The following is a 17,129-nucleotide window of genomic DNA, read 5'->3' on the forward strand; positions in this document are numbered from 1 at the left end:
AAGTCAGGAGTGTGATAGAATACTCTCCACTTGCCTGGATGAGTGCAGCTCCAACAACACTCAAGAAACTCGACACCATCCAGGACAAAGCAGCCCGCTTAATTGGCACCCTATCCACCACCCTAAACATTCACTCCCTTCACCACTGGCGCACAGTGGCTGCAGTGTGTACCATCCAAAGGATGCACTGCAGCAACTCGCCAAGGCTTCTTCGACAGCACCTCCCAAACCCGCAACCTCTACCACCTAGAAGGACAAGGGCAGCAGGCACATGGAAACAACACCACTTGCACGTTCCCCTCCAGGTCACACACCATCCCGACTTGGAAATATATTGCCGTTCCTTCATCGTCGCTGGGTCAAAATCCTGGAACTCCCTTCCTAACAGCACTGTAGGAGAACCTTCACCACACGGACTGTAGCGGTTCAAGAAGGCGACTCACCACCACCTTCTCCAAGGGCAATTAGGGATGGGCAATAAATGCTGGCCTTGCCAGCGATGCCCACATCTCATGAACGAATATATAAAAAAAAAATCCCATCTACTACCTCTGCAGCCACCTCTTTTAGAACCCTAGGACGTAGGCCATCAGGTCCAGGGGATTTGTTGGCTTTTAGTCCCATTACTTTGTCTCGTATTTTTTCTCTACTGATATTAATTGTTATAAGTTGCTCCCACTCATTTGTCTCTTGGTTCCTCACTATTTTTGGTATGCTTTTTGTGACTCCTACTGTGAAGACCAAATATTTGTTTAATGTCTGTCATTTCCTTATTCCCCATTATAATTTCTCCTGTCTCAGCCTGTAAGGGACCAACATTTACTTTTGCTACTTTCTCCCTTTTTAAATACTTGTAGAAGCTCTTACAATTTGTTTTTATATTTCTTGCTGGTTTACTCTCATTCTATTTTCTCTCTTTTGATCAAGTTTTTGGTTTGTGGTTTCTAAAACTCTCCCTATCCTCAGGCATACTACTATTCTTCGCAACATTATAAGCCTCATTTAATGTAATACTATCCATAGCTTCTTCAGTTACCCGTGGATGGATTGCTTTTCCCGTGGAGTATTTAATTTCTCAATGGAATGTATATTTGTTGAGAATTCTGAAATATTTCTTTAAATGTCTGCCACTGCTTATCTACCGTCATACTTTTCTAATCTAGTTTTCCCGTATACCTTAACCAACTCATCCCTCATACTTATATAATTGGCTTTATTTAAGTTGAAGATTATAGTTTCAGACTTAAGTATGTCACTCTCAAACGCAATGTGAAATTCTATTATATTATGATCACTCTTCCCCAGAGGATCCTTTACTATGAGATTACTAATTCACCCTGTCTCATTACACAGTTCAAGATCTAAAATAGCCTGTTCCCTGGTTGGTTCCACGACATATTGTTCTAGGAAACTGTCTTGAATGCATTCCATGAACTCGTCCTCCAGACTACCTTTGCCAATTTCATGTGTCTAGTCCATATGAAGATTAAAGTCCCCCACGATTATTGCATTATCTTTGTTACAAGCTCCTTTTATTTTTTGATTAATACTCTGTCCAACAGTATAGCTACTGTTAGGGGGCCTATAAACTACTCTCACCAGTGTTTCCTGCCCCTTGTTATTTTTTTATTTCCACCCATACAGATTCTACTTCCTTATCTTCTGAGCCAAGATCCTTTCTCACTACTGTCCTTATGTCATCCTTTAATACCAGGGCTAACCCCCCTCCTTTTCCCATTTTGCTTGTCTTTCCAAAACATCAAGTACCCTGAAATATTTAGTTCCCAACCTTGGTCACCTTGCAACCATGTCTCTGTAATGGCTATTAGATGAAACCCATTTATCTCTATTTGTGCCACTAATTCATTTATCTTATTACGAATGCTTTGTGCGTTCAGATAAAGAGCCTTTAATTTAAACTTTTTACCATTATTCCCTGCTTTTACCATATTTGTTGATGTACTATTTCTGTTAAGCTCTGTCCCTTCCTGTCACACTCTGCTTATCCTTACCCAATTTGCTACACTGCTCTATTGCTTTGTCTTTTCTCTTTAGATTTCTAAATTTCCCCTCCCCTGACCCCTCTCTTTCTCCTCCCCCCCCCCCCCCCCCCTTTAAGTTTAAAGCTCTATCTGCAGCCCTAGTTATTTGATTTGCCTGGACACTGGTCCCAGCCTGGTTTAAGTGGAGCCCGTCCCAACAGAACAGCGCTCTCTTTCCTCAGTATAGGTGCCAATGCCCGATGAATCGAAATCCCTTCCTCCCACACCACTGAGTGTCACATTTAACTCTCTGATCTGCTTGACCCTTATTATGCCAATTTCCGTGTGGCTCAGGTAGTAATCCAGAGATTATTACCTTAGAGGTTCTGCCTTTTAATTTAGATCCTAGCTTCTCAAGCTCCCTCTGCAGAACCTCATGCTTAGTTCTACCTATGTCGTTGGTTCCTACATGGACCATGACAACTGGATCCTCCCTCTCGTGCTCCAAGTTCTTTTCCAGCCACGAGGAGATGTCCTTAACCCTGGCACCGGGCAGGCAACACAGCCTTCGGGACTCTAGGTCGCAGCTGCAGAGAACAGTATCTATCCCCCTATCTATACCACTACCACATTCCTTTATTCTCCCCCAACTTGAATGGTCTCCTGTACCATGGTGCAGTGGTCAGTTTGCCCATCCTCCCTGCAGTCCTTGTTCTCATCCATACAGGTAGCAAGTACCTCATACCTGTTGGACAAGGTTAAGGGCCGAGGCTCCTCCATCGCTACATCCTGGGTCCCCATACCTGCCTGACTCGCAGTCACACTCTCCTGTCCCTGACCACTGTCTAACTCTGAAGTACTACTTAACCTAAGGGGTGTGACTGCTGGAACAAAGTGTCCAGGTAACTCTCCTCCTCCCTGATGCCTCGCAATGTCTGCAGCTTGGACTCCAGCTCAACAACCCTGAGTTGAAGTTCCTCGAACTTTAGACATTGTTCATGTCAGTGCTGTTTATGGGGCCTGGCTGCTTGTAAATTGGCTGCCCTGTTTGTCTGCAAAACAATAGTAGCCGCATCAAAACTAATTCATTGGAGCATCCAAAGGATGTGAAAGTTGCTATATGAATATAAGTTCTTTTCTTTTGTTCTTCTGTCTGTGCATGTTTCTGTATATGATAACCATGGCTGTTTGAAACCCAGGTACTTTCAGTCCTAATTGCTTCTCTTTTTTTATTCTGAAAGAAAAGTGTTCTTGTGGTTATAGCCCAGATGTCCTTTGAATAATAGGGTGGATGGGTTGTCACATTTGCCTCCTGTGTGTGAGGAAGTTGCTCAAATATCATTCACTTTTGGCAGTTGTGATTGTTTTGAGACATACCATGGTGCATTATATTGGATAATGAGATATCATGGAATACCAGTAATCCTTACACATTTTTCTTGGGAAATTTCGTTTCCTTTATCCATTTGAAAGCTTTTTATTTGCAGTCTTTGTTTTCACATCCCCCCTTGGCCTTGCCCTGCTTACCTCTGTAACCTCCTCCAGCCCTACAACCCTCCGAGATCTCTGCGCTCCTCCAATTCTGACCCCTTGTGCATCCTGATTTTAATCGCTCCACCGTTGGGGCCAGTGCCTTCAGCTGCCTGGGCCCTAAGCTCTGGAATTCCCTCCCTAAACCTCTCCACTTCTCTACACCTCTCTACTTTTAAGACACTCCTTAAAACTTACTTCTTTGACCAAGCTTTTGGTCACCTGTCCCAATATCTCCTTATGTGGCTCGGTGTCACATTTTGTGTGATAACGCTCCTGTAGTAAAACGTCCCAAGCTGCTTCATGTTAAAGGCGCTATATAAATGCAAGTTGTTGTCTGAAATTGTCTATAGTCCTCCTTGTGGTCTGAAAGAGAGGTTATGCTGGTTTAGGAACTGCTATTGGGGAGCTTACCGCAGAGTAACTTTGGTCTTATTTACTTCACTGCAGAAAATCAGCTTGCCTGTTTGTTTGTGAGCACTGTAGAATTGAATGACTAAATACTGAAAGCTCTCTGGGCTGGTCACTTGTTAAAAGGTTTGCATTGTAATTCCCTTTCAGTAGCAATAATAAAGACATATTTACAGTATGTTTTATTTCTTTTGAGATCTAATTTTTAAAGTTTGATTTTTTTTTTGCTCCTCTTTATGTTCTCCACTCTTCTCGCTCTACACCGCACATGTTCCTGGGACAAGACGGCAGATTTGCCTGAAACCTTGCCCAGTGCCTTCTCTAACCAGCCTCTGCAAGGTGCACAAAAACAGATACTACTGATATCCCTCCCTCCCCTCTGTCCCAACTGAGCATGGATACACTTGGCCAAACCTAGATAGCTCATCTAAAGCTGTAGACGTCATGGGATTTGTTAGGTACATGGTGTGTTACCACATCAGCAAGGAAGTTATGCTTAACCGTTATAAATCACTGGTTAGGCTTCAGCTAGAGTATTGTTTCCAATTCTGGGCACCACACGTTAGGAAGGATGTCAAGGCCTTGGAAAGGTGCAAAGGAGATTAATACAATAATACCAGGAATGGGGGACTTCAGTTATGTGGTGAGGCGAGAGAAGCTGAGATTGTTCTCGGGGAAATTTAATAGGAGTTCAAATTTTTAGTAAGTAATGCAAAACTTTCCACTGGCAGGAGGGTCAGTAACCAGTGGACACAGATTTAAGATTGGCAAAAGAACCAGAGGGGACATGAGAATTATTTTTCTTGCAGCGAGTTGTTATGATCTGGAATGCACTGCCTGAAAGGGTGGTGGAAGCAGATTCAATAGTAACTTTCAAAAGTGAGTGAATATATACTTGAAAAGGAAAAATTTGCAGGGCTACGGGGAAAGAGCGGGACTAATTGGATAGCTCTTTCAACGAGCTGGCACAGGCACGATGGGCTGAATGGCCTCCTTCTGTGCTGTATGATTCTGTGATTAGTGTTACCTCACAGGCCGCCTGGTACCAACCCTCTTTTCAAGTGCTACAACAAATTGTTTCATTGTTCAGCTTCAGTTCTAAAGTGCGATTCTTTCTCATTGAATAATAATTAATGCACGTAAAGTCTGAAATTTTATATTCTGCTTTTTAGTCACATTTCTGGGATCCCTAATTGTAGTTTGTTCCTTAGATCCTGGATGAGATCACTGAGCATTGTATCAGAATCTACCAGCTGCCAGATGCAGACTCTGACGAGGATGAGGAATTCAAAGAGCAGACCATGATTCTGAAGGTGAGACACTAAAGAATGGGTGGAGACCGACCACCATATTGCTTTAGTAAGCTGATTCAAGGGGAGATGGTTGTGAAAAGCAGGTACTGGGGGGTGAATGGACAGACCCCACTTAGGTGTGGAGAATGTGGTCTCTGGGGATAGTAGAGAGACTAATTTTGCTGTGGAGAGTGGGTTCAAGATAAGGCAGACATATCATGTGGTTGTGTAGATGATTCAGAGGGAAAGCAGATCCATCTCCCCTGCAGAGAGCAGTTACACTGACTCAAGCAAGCTCTTGTTTGACAATTGAAACTCAACTGTTGAGATACTTTGTCAGAAAAAAGTTGCTATTCCTTAGCTTTGTTCCTTAGTTTGTTTTCCTCCATAAAGACCACCTTGATCAGAAAACTGGAAGGAAACTCATCTGATAGATATGATATACAGAATGTGGTGTTGAGCATTGCAAACCACGCCCCAGGCCTGCTGTGTGCCAAGCTAGCTCTTTGCAGCCAGGGTGGTGGTGGAGGCGCTGCAATTGACCTCAGCACACTGGACCAGGGAGGTGAAAAAAATCACCAGTCATTCTCCTGACTGGTGTCCAGGGACACCTGCTAGAAGGTCTGCATGTGGTAAAAACAGGTATGGGCTTGGCTGTGCTGCCCACTGCGGTTGAATAGTCACAGTCTAGGCTTACACCGGATAAGTTACCAGAGGGCTGCCAGCGCTTGTGAAACTGTACCTGAGTATGAGTAGGTACCTTCGAGAGAGAAGGAAAGAAAATGATGAAAAACAAAACAAAAATTTTAAAGGATATTGTTTGTTTTTTTATATATAAAATGGAGAAATGTGTATTACTTTTTTAAAAAAAAATCAGATCCCACTCAGTCCTTACTGCAGGAATCTGTGTTCCTGCCATTGCTGTGTTCCTGGCAATTGGTAGGGAGTGCAGCTTTCCGATCTTGGGTGGACCCAAGTTTGATCAGAAATCTCATCAGCTGTACTGTGGTAAACTGTATCTGGCAACTTAAGTCAAAATAAGCACCTCCCCTCTGTTCAGTTCCATTCGCAACCCCTCAGATAATGAAGCAGTCCGAGCCCGCATGCAGCAAGACCTGGACAACATCCAGGCTTGGGCTGATAAGTGGCAAGTAACATTCGCGCCAGATAAGTGCCAGGCAATGACCATCTCCAACAAGAGAGAGTCTAACCACCTCCCCTTGACATTCAACGGCATTACCATCGCCGAATCCCCCACCATCAACATCCTGGGGGTTACCATTGACCAGAAACTGAACTGGACCAGCCATATAAATACTGTGGCTACGAGAGCAGGTCAAGGCTGGGTATTCTGCGGCGAGTGACTCACCTCCTGACTCCCCAAAGCCTTTCCACCATCTACAAGGCACAAGTCAGGAGTGTGATGGAATACTCTCCACTTGCCTGGATGAGTGCAGCTCCAACAACACTCAAGAAGCTCGACACCATCCAAGATAAAGCAGCCCGCTTGATTGGCACCCCATCCACCACCCTAAACATTCACTCCCTTCACCACTGGCGCACTGTGGCTGCAGTGTGCACCATCCACAGGATGCACTGCAGCAACTCGCCAAGGCTTCTTCGACAGCACCTCCCAAACCCGCGACCTCTACCACCTAGAAGGACAAGAGCAGCAGGCGCATGGGAACAACACCACCTGCACGTTCCCCTCCAAGTCACACACCATCCCGACTTGGAAATATATCGCCGTTCCTTCATCGTCGCTGGGTCAAAATCCTGGAGCTCCCTTCCTAACAGCACTGTGGGAGAACCGTCACCACACGGACTGCAGCAGTTCAAGAAGGCGGCTCACCACCACCTTCTCGAGGGCAATTAGGGATGGGCAATAAATGCTGGCCTCGCCAGCGACGCCCACATCCCATGAACGAATAAAAAAAAACATTACGGCTTAAGATTGTCCCTCTTCCCTTGTATTGTGTCTACACCATGGTCAAAGTAGACCCCCTCCCCTCCCATTGTGCTTCACCCAGTGTCGCAACCATTGCAGTTTATTAGATATTCAAGTACAAAAAGTAGTGAGTCTCCCTGGCCCCCTGCACTTCCATAATAAGATAATCCTTCCGTTTTTGATTAAACAAATGTCCTGAAAAGGGGAATGTTCTGAGGTGAAGTAGTTAAAAGGTTAATCCCTGCTGTTTGCAGGCGGGTTGCCTTGTCCTAACTACAACTGCAAAGAGGAGGGTGAAAGGGTTCTGAGAACTGCAGTGATCTTTTTATGCACCTGTGTAGGTCTACCAGATCCAAATTCTATTTTGCTCCTAGGCCAGCGTTCCCTTTGCTGTGATTGGTTCCAACCAACTGATTGAGGTGAAAGGTAAAAAGATCAGAGGTCGCCTGTACCCATGGGGTGTGGTTGAAGTGGAGAACCCAGAACACAATGACTTTCTCAAACTACGCACAATGCTGGTGTAAGTATCCTGCACTGATGCAATGAGGTGCTCTGTACCATAACCAACATAGAGACTCTGTGCAAGCCTAGTATCAATAATAAGGTTGCCTCAAATTCTACAGATGCATACCTGATCAAACAACCGTCTTGCACTTGCTGCATTGATACAGAAATTCGCCTGAGTAGTGTGTTGAAGCACTGCTGTACAGAGTAATGGGATCCTAGTTACTTACTGCCTGTGATTACTTATGGGCTGATCTCACGAGGGAACCTTTTTGAGTGACTCTTTATACTGTGTCTGCGCTCTCGTCACTTGAATTGCATCACTCTTAAATCATGTTGCAAAATGAGTGATTAAGGAGGAACTGGCAGTGGTATCTTCTGGTTTATCTCAAGGAAGTGATTCTAATGCAGACAGATAATATATTAGAGAGAGAGACAACATGGAGAATGTAACGTTTGAGTTCTTGGCAATAAATCTCGCTCCACTGCCTGCAGAGTGCACAATGGTTGTTGTTTCAGTCACTTTACAGAATTAAGCCAAGCCCAATCACTGTTTGCTTCAAACCAATTAAGAAAATATCTATTAAGTGCAGCTTATGTACTGAAACCTGAATAAACTGACCGTAGGAAAGCCTGAATCCTAGCTCTGAATGTAATTGGGTGCAGCTAAATGGAACTTGAGTGAGTCACATTGCTTACGCACCAGAGATTAACCTGGTTTTGAGTGGAGTGATCTGCTCCTACTGTGCTCTGCCATGTCGATCACTCGTGTTTTGTGAGGTCTAATTTGAATTCATACCATTTACATTTGTTGCTTGGAAGGGCTTGAATGTATCACTTAAGCTAAGGAATTTGAGATAGCAGGATTCTTCTGTTTCAACCCCTCCACTGTCTGTGTTGTCAGACTGTTTTGTTCAACAAGCAGTCTTGGAAAAGCTGCAATTTCCACTTGTTAACCTTTGAGAAGACCAAAGCCATCACCTTCCCCACCCGCCACAAACTCTGAACCATTGCTACCAGTTCCACCCTCCCGATCCATCAACTGTATCAGGTTGAACCAGACTGTTCGTAATATCGGTCTCCTTTTCAACCCTGAGCTTCCATATCCTCTCCATCGCAAAGATTGCTTACTTCCACCTTTTGTAATGTCGCCTGCCTCTGCTCTGTCTCAGCCCATCTGCCACTGACTCCTAATCTATGCCTTTCCCACCTCCAGACTCAACTATTCCAATACTCTCCTGGCTGGCCTCCCATCCTCTACCTACCATAAACTTCAGCTCATCCAAAACTCCACTGCCCATATCCTATCCCACAGCAAGTCCCACTCACCAATCACTCCGCACTTGTTGACCTACATTGGCTCCTGGCTCCGTAATGCATCAAAATTGAAATTCTCATCCTTCTGTACAAATCCCTTCATGGCCTTGCTCCTCCCTTTCTCTGTAATATTCTCCAGCCCAACAACCACCCCCCTTGTTACAATATGACACTGAGCAAGTGAGAGGCAAGACTGAATAGAATATTCTGCTGATTTGAAATGAGCTCCATTGTGTGGGAGTTTACAAGGTGTTTTCATTAGTGTGGCAGTGGAACTGATGTGCGTTAGTCTCCCCCTGAGTCTCTGGGAGTTCCACGTGCACAAAAATCGTTTATTTGTTTTCACCGTCATTTTCAAAGCAAGCCCAGGTTGAGGATTATCCTGTACATTCTTTTGCTGTCCTCCCCATCTTCTTATTCATATCATGTGTCTATAGAACCACCTTGCATGATGTTCGTGGCTGGACCCATCATTAGGAAGTTTTCCTGCCTAAGCTTTACACCTTTGTATCCTTCCTAAGTGTCGACTCCTGCAGTTTCTTACTACCTTCATGTCTATTTATGTCACTGAACTCCACTTCTGACCTTTTACATCCTTCCTGCGTGCTTCTACTTTACTTCTGTCTTGATGTCATTTTTCTTTAATGCCACTTTACTCTTAATAAGCTTTGTTGTAAAATAAGCAGCCTCCAAAGGGCAGTATCACAGGTTCTACCTGCTGCTTAGTGACACATGCAAAATGTCTCCAAATTTTCCTGTCATAAATCAAAGGTCAGCTCCCTGGTTATTGCAGAATAAGAAGTCCTAGCTATTTTTGAAACGTCTACACAGTCTCAGATGGAGAATACGGTAAAATACAGGATCCATATTTGAGATCTGCAGGATGCAAGTATAGTGACCTGATTAGTCTTGAGTGATCTCATGGTCAGTGGCTACAAATGAAATGTAGGTCATGTTCCAAACGTCTTTATAACAACAGCAACAACTTGCATTTATATAGTGCTTTAGACGTAGAAAAGCATCCCAAAGCGCATCTCAGAGATGTAATCAAAAAAAAAGATGCCAAGCCAAAGAAGGAGACATTAGCAGGGATGGGTTGGGTTTTAAGGAGGGCATTAAAAGGTGTAGAGAGGCAGAGGGGTTTAGCGAAGAAATTCCAGAGCTTAGGCCCTAGGCATCTTAAAACACTGCTGTTAGAGATAGGGAGGGGTGAGGCCATGAAGTGATTTAATCACAAGGATAATAATTTTAAATTTGATGCGTTAGCATACCTGGAGCCAATGTAGGTTAGTGAAGCCAATGGTGATTAGCCAGTGGGAGTTGGTGTGGGATAGAATATGGGAAGCAGCAGAGTGTTGGATGAGCTAAAGTATATGGAAGGTGGATGATGGGAGGCCGGTCAGGAGAGCATCGGAATTGTCGGATCTGGCAGTGATCAAAGAGCGTATGAGGGTTTCAGCAGTAGTTGGGTGGAGGCGTACAATGTTATGAAATTGAATGTAGGTGGTCTTTGTGACTGAGAACTCATCACTTCTCTTTTTTTCTAGTGTTAATTCAAAGATTTTCTCATTAGTCTTTCTTCTTACCCAGCTAATTTTCAGTCTAATACCATAACTTAAACTCTATCTTAAGCAATCAAGGTCCATTTTTCACATCGGGACAATGCTGGTGATCACAACATTCTTCTGTTTATCACCACCTTGATTTTATGGTTGCATAGAAACTCTATGTTGTTAAACATCTCTTTCGCAGTTGCTGTCCTCCATTTAACTTCTTTGGTTGCTTTGTCCATACGATGTGAGTAATGAAGTAAACAATTTTATCATCTGGCTCTACTTCTATATTGTTCAGTTAAAGGTCAGTTTTTGGAAGGTTCTCTTGGCTCTGTTTTCATCATGTACTTCAGTCTCTGTGCCAAACCTTCTTAAGTCGTTCTCTCTCTCTCTCTCTCTCTCTTTTTTCTCTCTTTTTTCTCTTTCTCTCTCTCTCTCTCCTTTTTTCTCTCTCTTTCTTTTCTCTCTCTCTATTGCCTGCTCAAACCACTCATTCTTTCACATGTTTGTCATGTTTTTAAAACCAACTGTTCTTAGTTTAATTCCTAATGCAGCTCTTGTTTTCTTTCTAGTATGATCTTTAGCAGCACTTTCACATTGTTGCTCATGAGACTCCTGTGCTGTGTTAACCACATTCTGTGGCCTATATTTTATTTTGATGAATGTTATGAATATGGATTTGGTAAAGTCTGCAGGATAGATTCCTGAACTATAGGTCACATTGCAAAGTTAGATCTTTATCTATATATCAATCTCCCCCCGGACACGGATTTGATCGTTTATGGCGGACAACTGGTTTAGCCATTCATTGCCAGATCTGGCTGGACCACATAAAGCACCATCTGGTCCTGCTCTCCTCTGCCAAAACAGATCACTACTCCAGGATCATTCTGGAATGCAAAGATGACCCCGGGCTTCTTTTCTTCACTACCAACCATCTGCTTACACCCCTCTCCCCTGCCCTCCATTTTCACCTCTCGACAACAAGTGCAAGAGCTCATGGACTTCTTTGTCACTAAGATTTAGACCATCTGTTCAGCTGCTGCATCCCTCCCTCGCTTCCCCTAGCCCACCAAGCCAAACTTCCCCTAAGGATCCCCCTGCCCTAGCCCTGAACTCGCATCTTTCTCTAGTTTCTCTGCTATCTCCCCTCATGCCCTCTTCGAGCTCACCTTGTCCATGAGACCCACCTCATGCTCTTTCGACCCTATTTGCACTAAACTGCTGACAACCCAACTTCCCTCCCTGGCCCCCATGTTGGCTAATATTGTAAACGGTTCCCTCTCCTCTGGTACGGTGCCCCTTCCTTTCAAATCTGCCGTCATCACCCAGCTCCTCAAACAACCTACCCTTGATCCCTCTGTCCTCGCCTGAGCATGAGAAACCTGGAGACGAGTTTCTTCATCGGGGCTCAAGGTTCTGGGAGTGAGGCGAGGAGTCAATAAACAAGGCAAAAAGGAGGAAAGGAGACTCCCAATCCGAATCTGTCACGTGGCTCCTAGCCCGAGCCAAGGGGATATGCTGGGTCAGCTCAATACAAAATGCGGTATTAAGAAAATTACATTCTGCCCAGGATTATAAAGAACAGCAATCCCATGCAAAAGCAGTGCAGAAAGATCAATCTCTCCCTCCTCCACTGCCTTTGCTGTCAGACTGCTTGTCCGACATCCTGTCCTGGATGAGGCACTGTCTCGAGCTGAACCAGACTGTTTGAAACCTCCACCCCTGCCGTAGCCCGTCTGCTGCTGAAATGCTCATCCATGCTTTTGTTATCTCTATGCTCCATGCTTGACTATTCCAATGCTATCCTGGCTGGCGCCTCATCTTCCACTCTGCATAAACTTAGCTCATTCAAAACTTAGCTGCAAGTTGCAAAGCAGCAGCAGCAAGGAAAAAGTCTGCAAAAATGACAAAAGGAACAGGCAAAAAAATAAAAAACCAACACTACAAAATGCAGCAATCCTAAAATGCACATTAATGAAAAAAGCAAATTTCAAGATGAATCCAAATGCCAACCTAGCTTTAAGAAGACACCTAGAGTAGGCCAGGCTGTGGATCAGTTGTGTGCCCATTTTAGATGGACAAAGTGAATGCTGTGAGCATGGCTCGGGGTGACGTTTTGAAATTTGACATGGGCCTATATTGAATAACTTACTCCATGTAATTGAGGCTTACGTTCACTGGTAGTGCAGCCTTCTGTTGCACACCAAAAGTCCTGGATACAGAATAGGTCAAGCTGCCAATCTGGCACTCAATCTTGAGCAACCGATTTTATGACCTTCACATACCCATAGTGAGGCTCTGTTGTTGGTGAGCAGTCTTGGAAAATAAAAGCTATACTGTGATCTTCATGACGAATGAAAAATGTAGTGTAAATGACATCACAAATGATATGCAGTCCCCACTACTTACACCGTCCACGCTTATCACGGGCAGCCGCCTATATCGAGCAAATGGTGCTAACCATTTGCCATTACTATTAGTCAATTGCAAAGGCGCCGCTTATAACATATTTAGCATGCTGACTATTTTGGGCAGTTCAATAAGTACTTACCCATTTAGAAGGCTTCAAACAGTTTCAGTCAGCTGTTTACACCTAGTTATGGTGTGATTACCTTAGTGATGGGATTCTGGAGATAACTGCTAAGTGAGATCTCCTGCTCCTCTAATATGTTGGTTACTTTGCTTTTTGGTTTTACCGTCCACTGTGTATACCAGGCAAATTGAGGTAACATCAATGCGCCTGCCGTAAGCTGTAAGGACTGTAAATACATGGGCACTAGAAAAATACGCAGCCATACTTGGGGGGTCTTCAAGGAGGAGATAGTTCGGGTACAGACTGGACACATTCCCAAAAGGGAGAAAGGCAGGGCATCCAAAGCTAGATCTCCCTGGATGACTAAAGATATACAGATTAAAATGAAACAGACAAAGAAGGCACTTGACAAATGTCAGGCTGATAATATAGTAGAGAACCACGCTGAATGCCGAAAGTACAGAGGCAAACTGGAAAAGGAAATAAAAGGGGAAAAGACAATGTATGAGAATAGATTAGTGGGTAACATAAAATGGAACCCAGAAGTTTTTTACAAACATATAAATAGTCAAAGGAAGGGTGGGGCAGATTAGGGACTGAAAAGTAGATCATCTTGTGGAGGTAGAGGGCATGGCTGAGGTACTAAATGAGTATTTGCATCTGTCTTCAGTAAAGAAGAGGATGCTGCCAATCTCTGCAGCCATGATCAAGAGTGCCGAAGGGCATGTTGCCTACATGGTGCTAGGGCAAAAGATATCTCAATGAGACTGGAAAGGGAGGGGGAAGATCCAGTTGCCGTGGTCCATGTCGGGACCAGTGACATAGGGAAGAAAAGGGAGGAGGCCATGTTGACGGAGTATCAGGAGTTAAGAGCTAAATTAAAAGCAGGACCTCAAGGATGGTAATGTCAGGATTATTACCCGAGCCACGTACTAATTAGCATAGGGATAATCCGATCAGGAAGGTGAGCACTTGGCTAAAGGAGTGCTGTGGGAAGGAGGGGTTCCATTTCATGGGACACTGGCACCAGTAGTGGGACAGGAGGGAGCTGCACCATTGGGACAGGCTGCACCTGAACCAGGCTGGGACCAAGTTCCTAGCGGAAAGGATAAATAGGGTGGTAAAAAGGACTTTAAAGCAATAAATGGGGAGGAGGGGGTTCAGTCAGAAACAATAGTAAAAATGATAGTTTAAAGATTTAAAAGAAGGGATAAGAGCAGAGTTCAGGTCACAAACAGTGATATATATACTCCAGGTGAAGGGAATGCTAAAATAACTAAAGTAGTTACAGCAGGAGTGACAAATTAGAAACGTGTTAAGATAAACAGCGTGAGAAAGACAGCGTCAGGGCAGAAGGATGGGTTAGGGTCTCTTGTCCAAATAAGAGTTTTATACACTAACGCACAGAGTATAAGAAATAAATTGAGTGAATTTGAGGCTCAAATACAGCTTAGAGGGTATGACATGGTGGCCATTACTCAGACATGGCTGCAAGCTGTCAGGATTGGGAGTTAAATATTCCAGGTTATATGGCCTTTAGAAAGGATAGGGAAACTAGAAGAAGAGGAGGAGGGAGTAGCCTTATTGATTAAAAATAATATTACAACATTAGTAAGAGAGGATATAGGTAAGGGAAAGCAAGCAGTGGAGAATTTGGTTACAACTGAGGAATAAGAGAGGACTTAAAACTATAATGGGAGTTGTCTACAGGCCTCTTGATAGCAGCAATGAAGTGGCAAAATGCATTAATTCAGAGATTAGAGGGGTTTGCAGCAAAAGCAGAGTTGTTTCTATGGGAGACTTCAATTTTCATATAGATTGGGAAGAGCAGAGTAGCTCAAGTCAGAAAGGTAGTGAATTTCTTGAGTACATACAAGTAATATGTTCTAGAACCAACAAGACGGCAGGCCATACTAGATTTAGTAATGAGTAATGAGCCAGACTTAGTTAACAATCTAACAGTAAGGGAACATTTATCTAACAGTGACCATAACATCGAATTCAATGATACGGAGAAATGAAATGGATAGGAGAAACTTAACACAATTACTAAGATTCTAGATTTTGTTAAGGCTAACTTTAACAGGATGAGACAGAGACTGATGACAGCAAACTGGTTAAAACTGTTATTGGGTAAAACTACAGATGAACTGTGGGTGGTGCTCAAAAAATAATTCAGCCACAGTTGGCAAGAGGTGAGAGATAACATAAAACTAACGGAAAGAGCATACAAAAGTGCAAAGAATAGTGTATATCCAGGGGATTGGGAGACATATAAATAGCAAAGGAAGACAAAAAAGGTAGTAAGAGCTGCAAAAAGAGAATATAAAAAGAAACTTGCGAGAGATATCAAGATTAACATTTTTTACAATTATATTAGAAGAAAAAGGGTAGTCAAGGGTAATGTGGGCCCTTTAAAAACAGATGCGGGGAATATTGCAAATGAAAATAAGGAAATGGCAGACTTGTAGAATTACTTTGTCTTTACGCAGAGGAAGGAGATAATGGACTTGATTTTCGGACGTCCGAGCGGGTGCATTCGTGGCGGGGGGGCTCCGAAAATTGGGGATTCCCAGAGCCCAGCTCCAACCCGCCCACTTCCGGGTTCCCCAGTGACATGCTTAGATGCACGCGCAGCCCCTGCATGCAGGACTCCCGCTGGCAATTAAAGCCGGCGGGATCCAGCTTAAGGCAATTATTTTGATACTTCAGGTTGTTAGCAGACCTGATTTGTAGGATATTTTAGGAGGGGTGGGATTTTCATCTAAACAGTGTTTCCCGTACAGGGGGAAACACTCCCAGTTGAAATGGACGTGTTGCAGTCACCAGCCTGTGGCAGCTGCAAAGGTCCATTTGACAGGTGTGGGGGAGACCTTCATTCATTGCAGGAGGCCACTCTGTCACTTTGGACAAAGTTTGGCCTGCACCGCCCTCCTCCTAACACTAAAATTCACCAACTTGCAACCTCAACCCCGGTGTGCAGACACATTTACCTACCTTGCGGACCCCCTCAAACATACATCTTCCGGATGGGGGCCGCCGCAGCTGCAATCATAACCTCCTCAGGACGAACAGCATCGCCTATATGCTGTCCACCTCTGACACGTGGCGCTCCACAACACAATGCTGTGACACATCCACCTGCACAGCAGGAGGGAGGGCAACCGCAGAGAGAGATGCATCGCAGAAGGCACTACCCTTGCCACAGGGTCTACAGACCGAGGCTCAGCTTCCTGGACCTCTCTGAGGAGCAGTGCACACGGAGGCTCAGAGTCATTCGACATGTAGTCGTGGACATCTGCAGCCTCCTTGATGCCGAGTTGCTCCCGGCTGGCCCGAGCACCATCTTCTTACCTGTCGCTGTCAAAGTCAACACTGCCCTCGACAACTTCTCCTCCGCATCCTTCCAGGATGCCACTGGGGACATCGCCGGCGTGTCTCAGTTGACTGCACAAAAGAGCCCTGCAAATACACCTGCACTCTCTCTGCAGTGACACAATGAGTGGTATCAGGCGTGGGTCTTCATGGTGATCCTCAGGAAAGGGCATTATTGCACAAGCCAGTCAAGAATGGCCAAGACGTGGCAGTAGTGGTGACAATATAATCTGTAATGTGAGTTGATCAGAAATCAAATATATGTGAAAACCATGACAAACCCTCAAACAACCTTGTGCATCCCCTTCATGCTCACGACAAGTTTGCCTTAAGCTTCCTACTACACATACGTGATGCATGCCCTGTGGCTGCAGCACAGGTAGTGGCAGGTTGGGTGAGGCTGACCGTGAAAGAGAGTATGAGACAGAGCCGTGAGGATTAGGTTGAGTGGTAGTGGTGGGATGAGTACTGGCGAGGTGAGTAAGTGCAGGTAAGATGAGGATGAGTTTTGGGTGAGTGTGAGGAGTAATGTGATAGAGTAGTGTTGGCAGTGCAGAAGGAGATGTGGGGTGGGGGCGGTGATGTGGCAGACGGGGTGTAGGGGAATGAGTAAGTGTACTCACTTCGGCTGACCTACTTAGGTCATTGAAGCGCCTCCTGCACTGTATGCAGGTGCGTGAT

General features: G+C 44.5%; 1 protein-coding gene across 1 annotated transcript in view; it reads left to right on the forward strand.

Annotated features, from left to right (window-relative positions):
• zgc:63587 (uncharacterized protein LOC393431 homolog) overlaps positions 1-17,129 on the forward strand; it is a 130,315-nt gene that overhangs the window by 64,295 nt on the left and 48,891 nt on the right. Inside the window, exons 9-10 of the mRNA XM_068005546.1 lie at positions 5,135-5,236; positions 7,538-7,683. Of these exons, the coding sequence (XP_067861647.1) occupies positions 5,135-5,236; positions 7,538-7,683 (248 nt within the window). The remainder of the gene's footprint in view (positions 1-5,134; positions 5,237-7,537; positions 7,684-17,129) is intronic.

This window comes from Heptranchias perlo, chromosome 25, assembly GCF_035084215.1.
Source record: "Heptranchias perlo isolate sHepPer1 chromosome 25, sHepPer1.hap1, whole genome shotgun sequence".
Classification (NCBI taxonomy): domain Eukaryota; kingdom Metazoa; phylum Chordata; class Chondrichthyes; order Hexanchiformes; family Hexanchidae; genus Heptranchias; species Heptranchias perlo.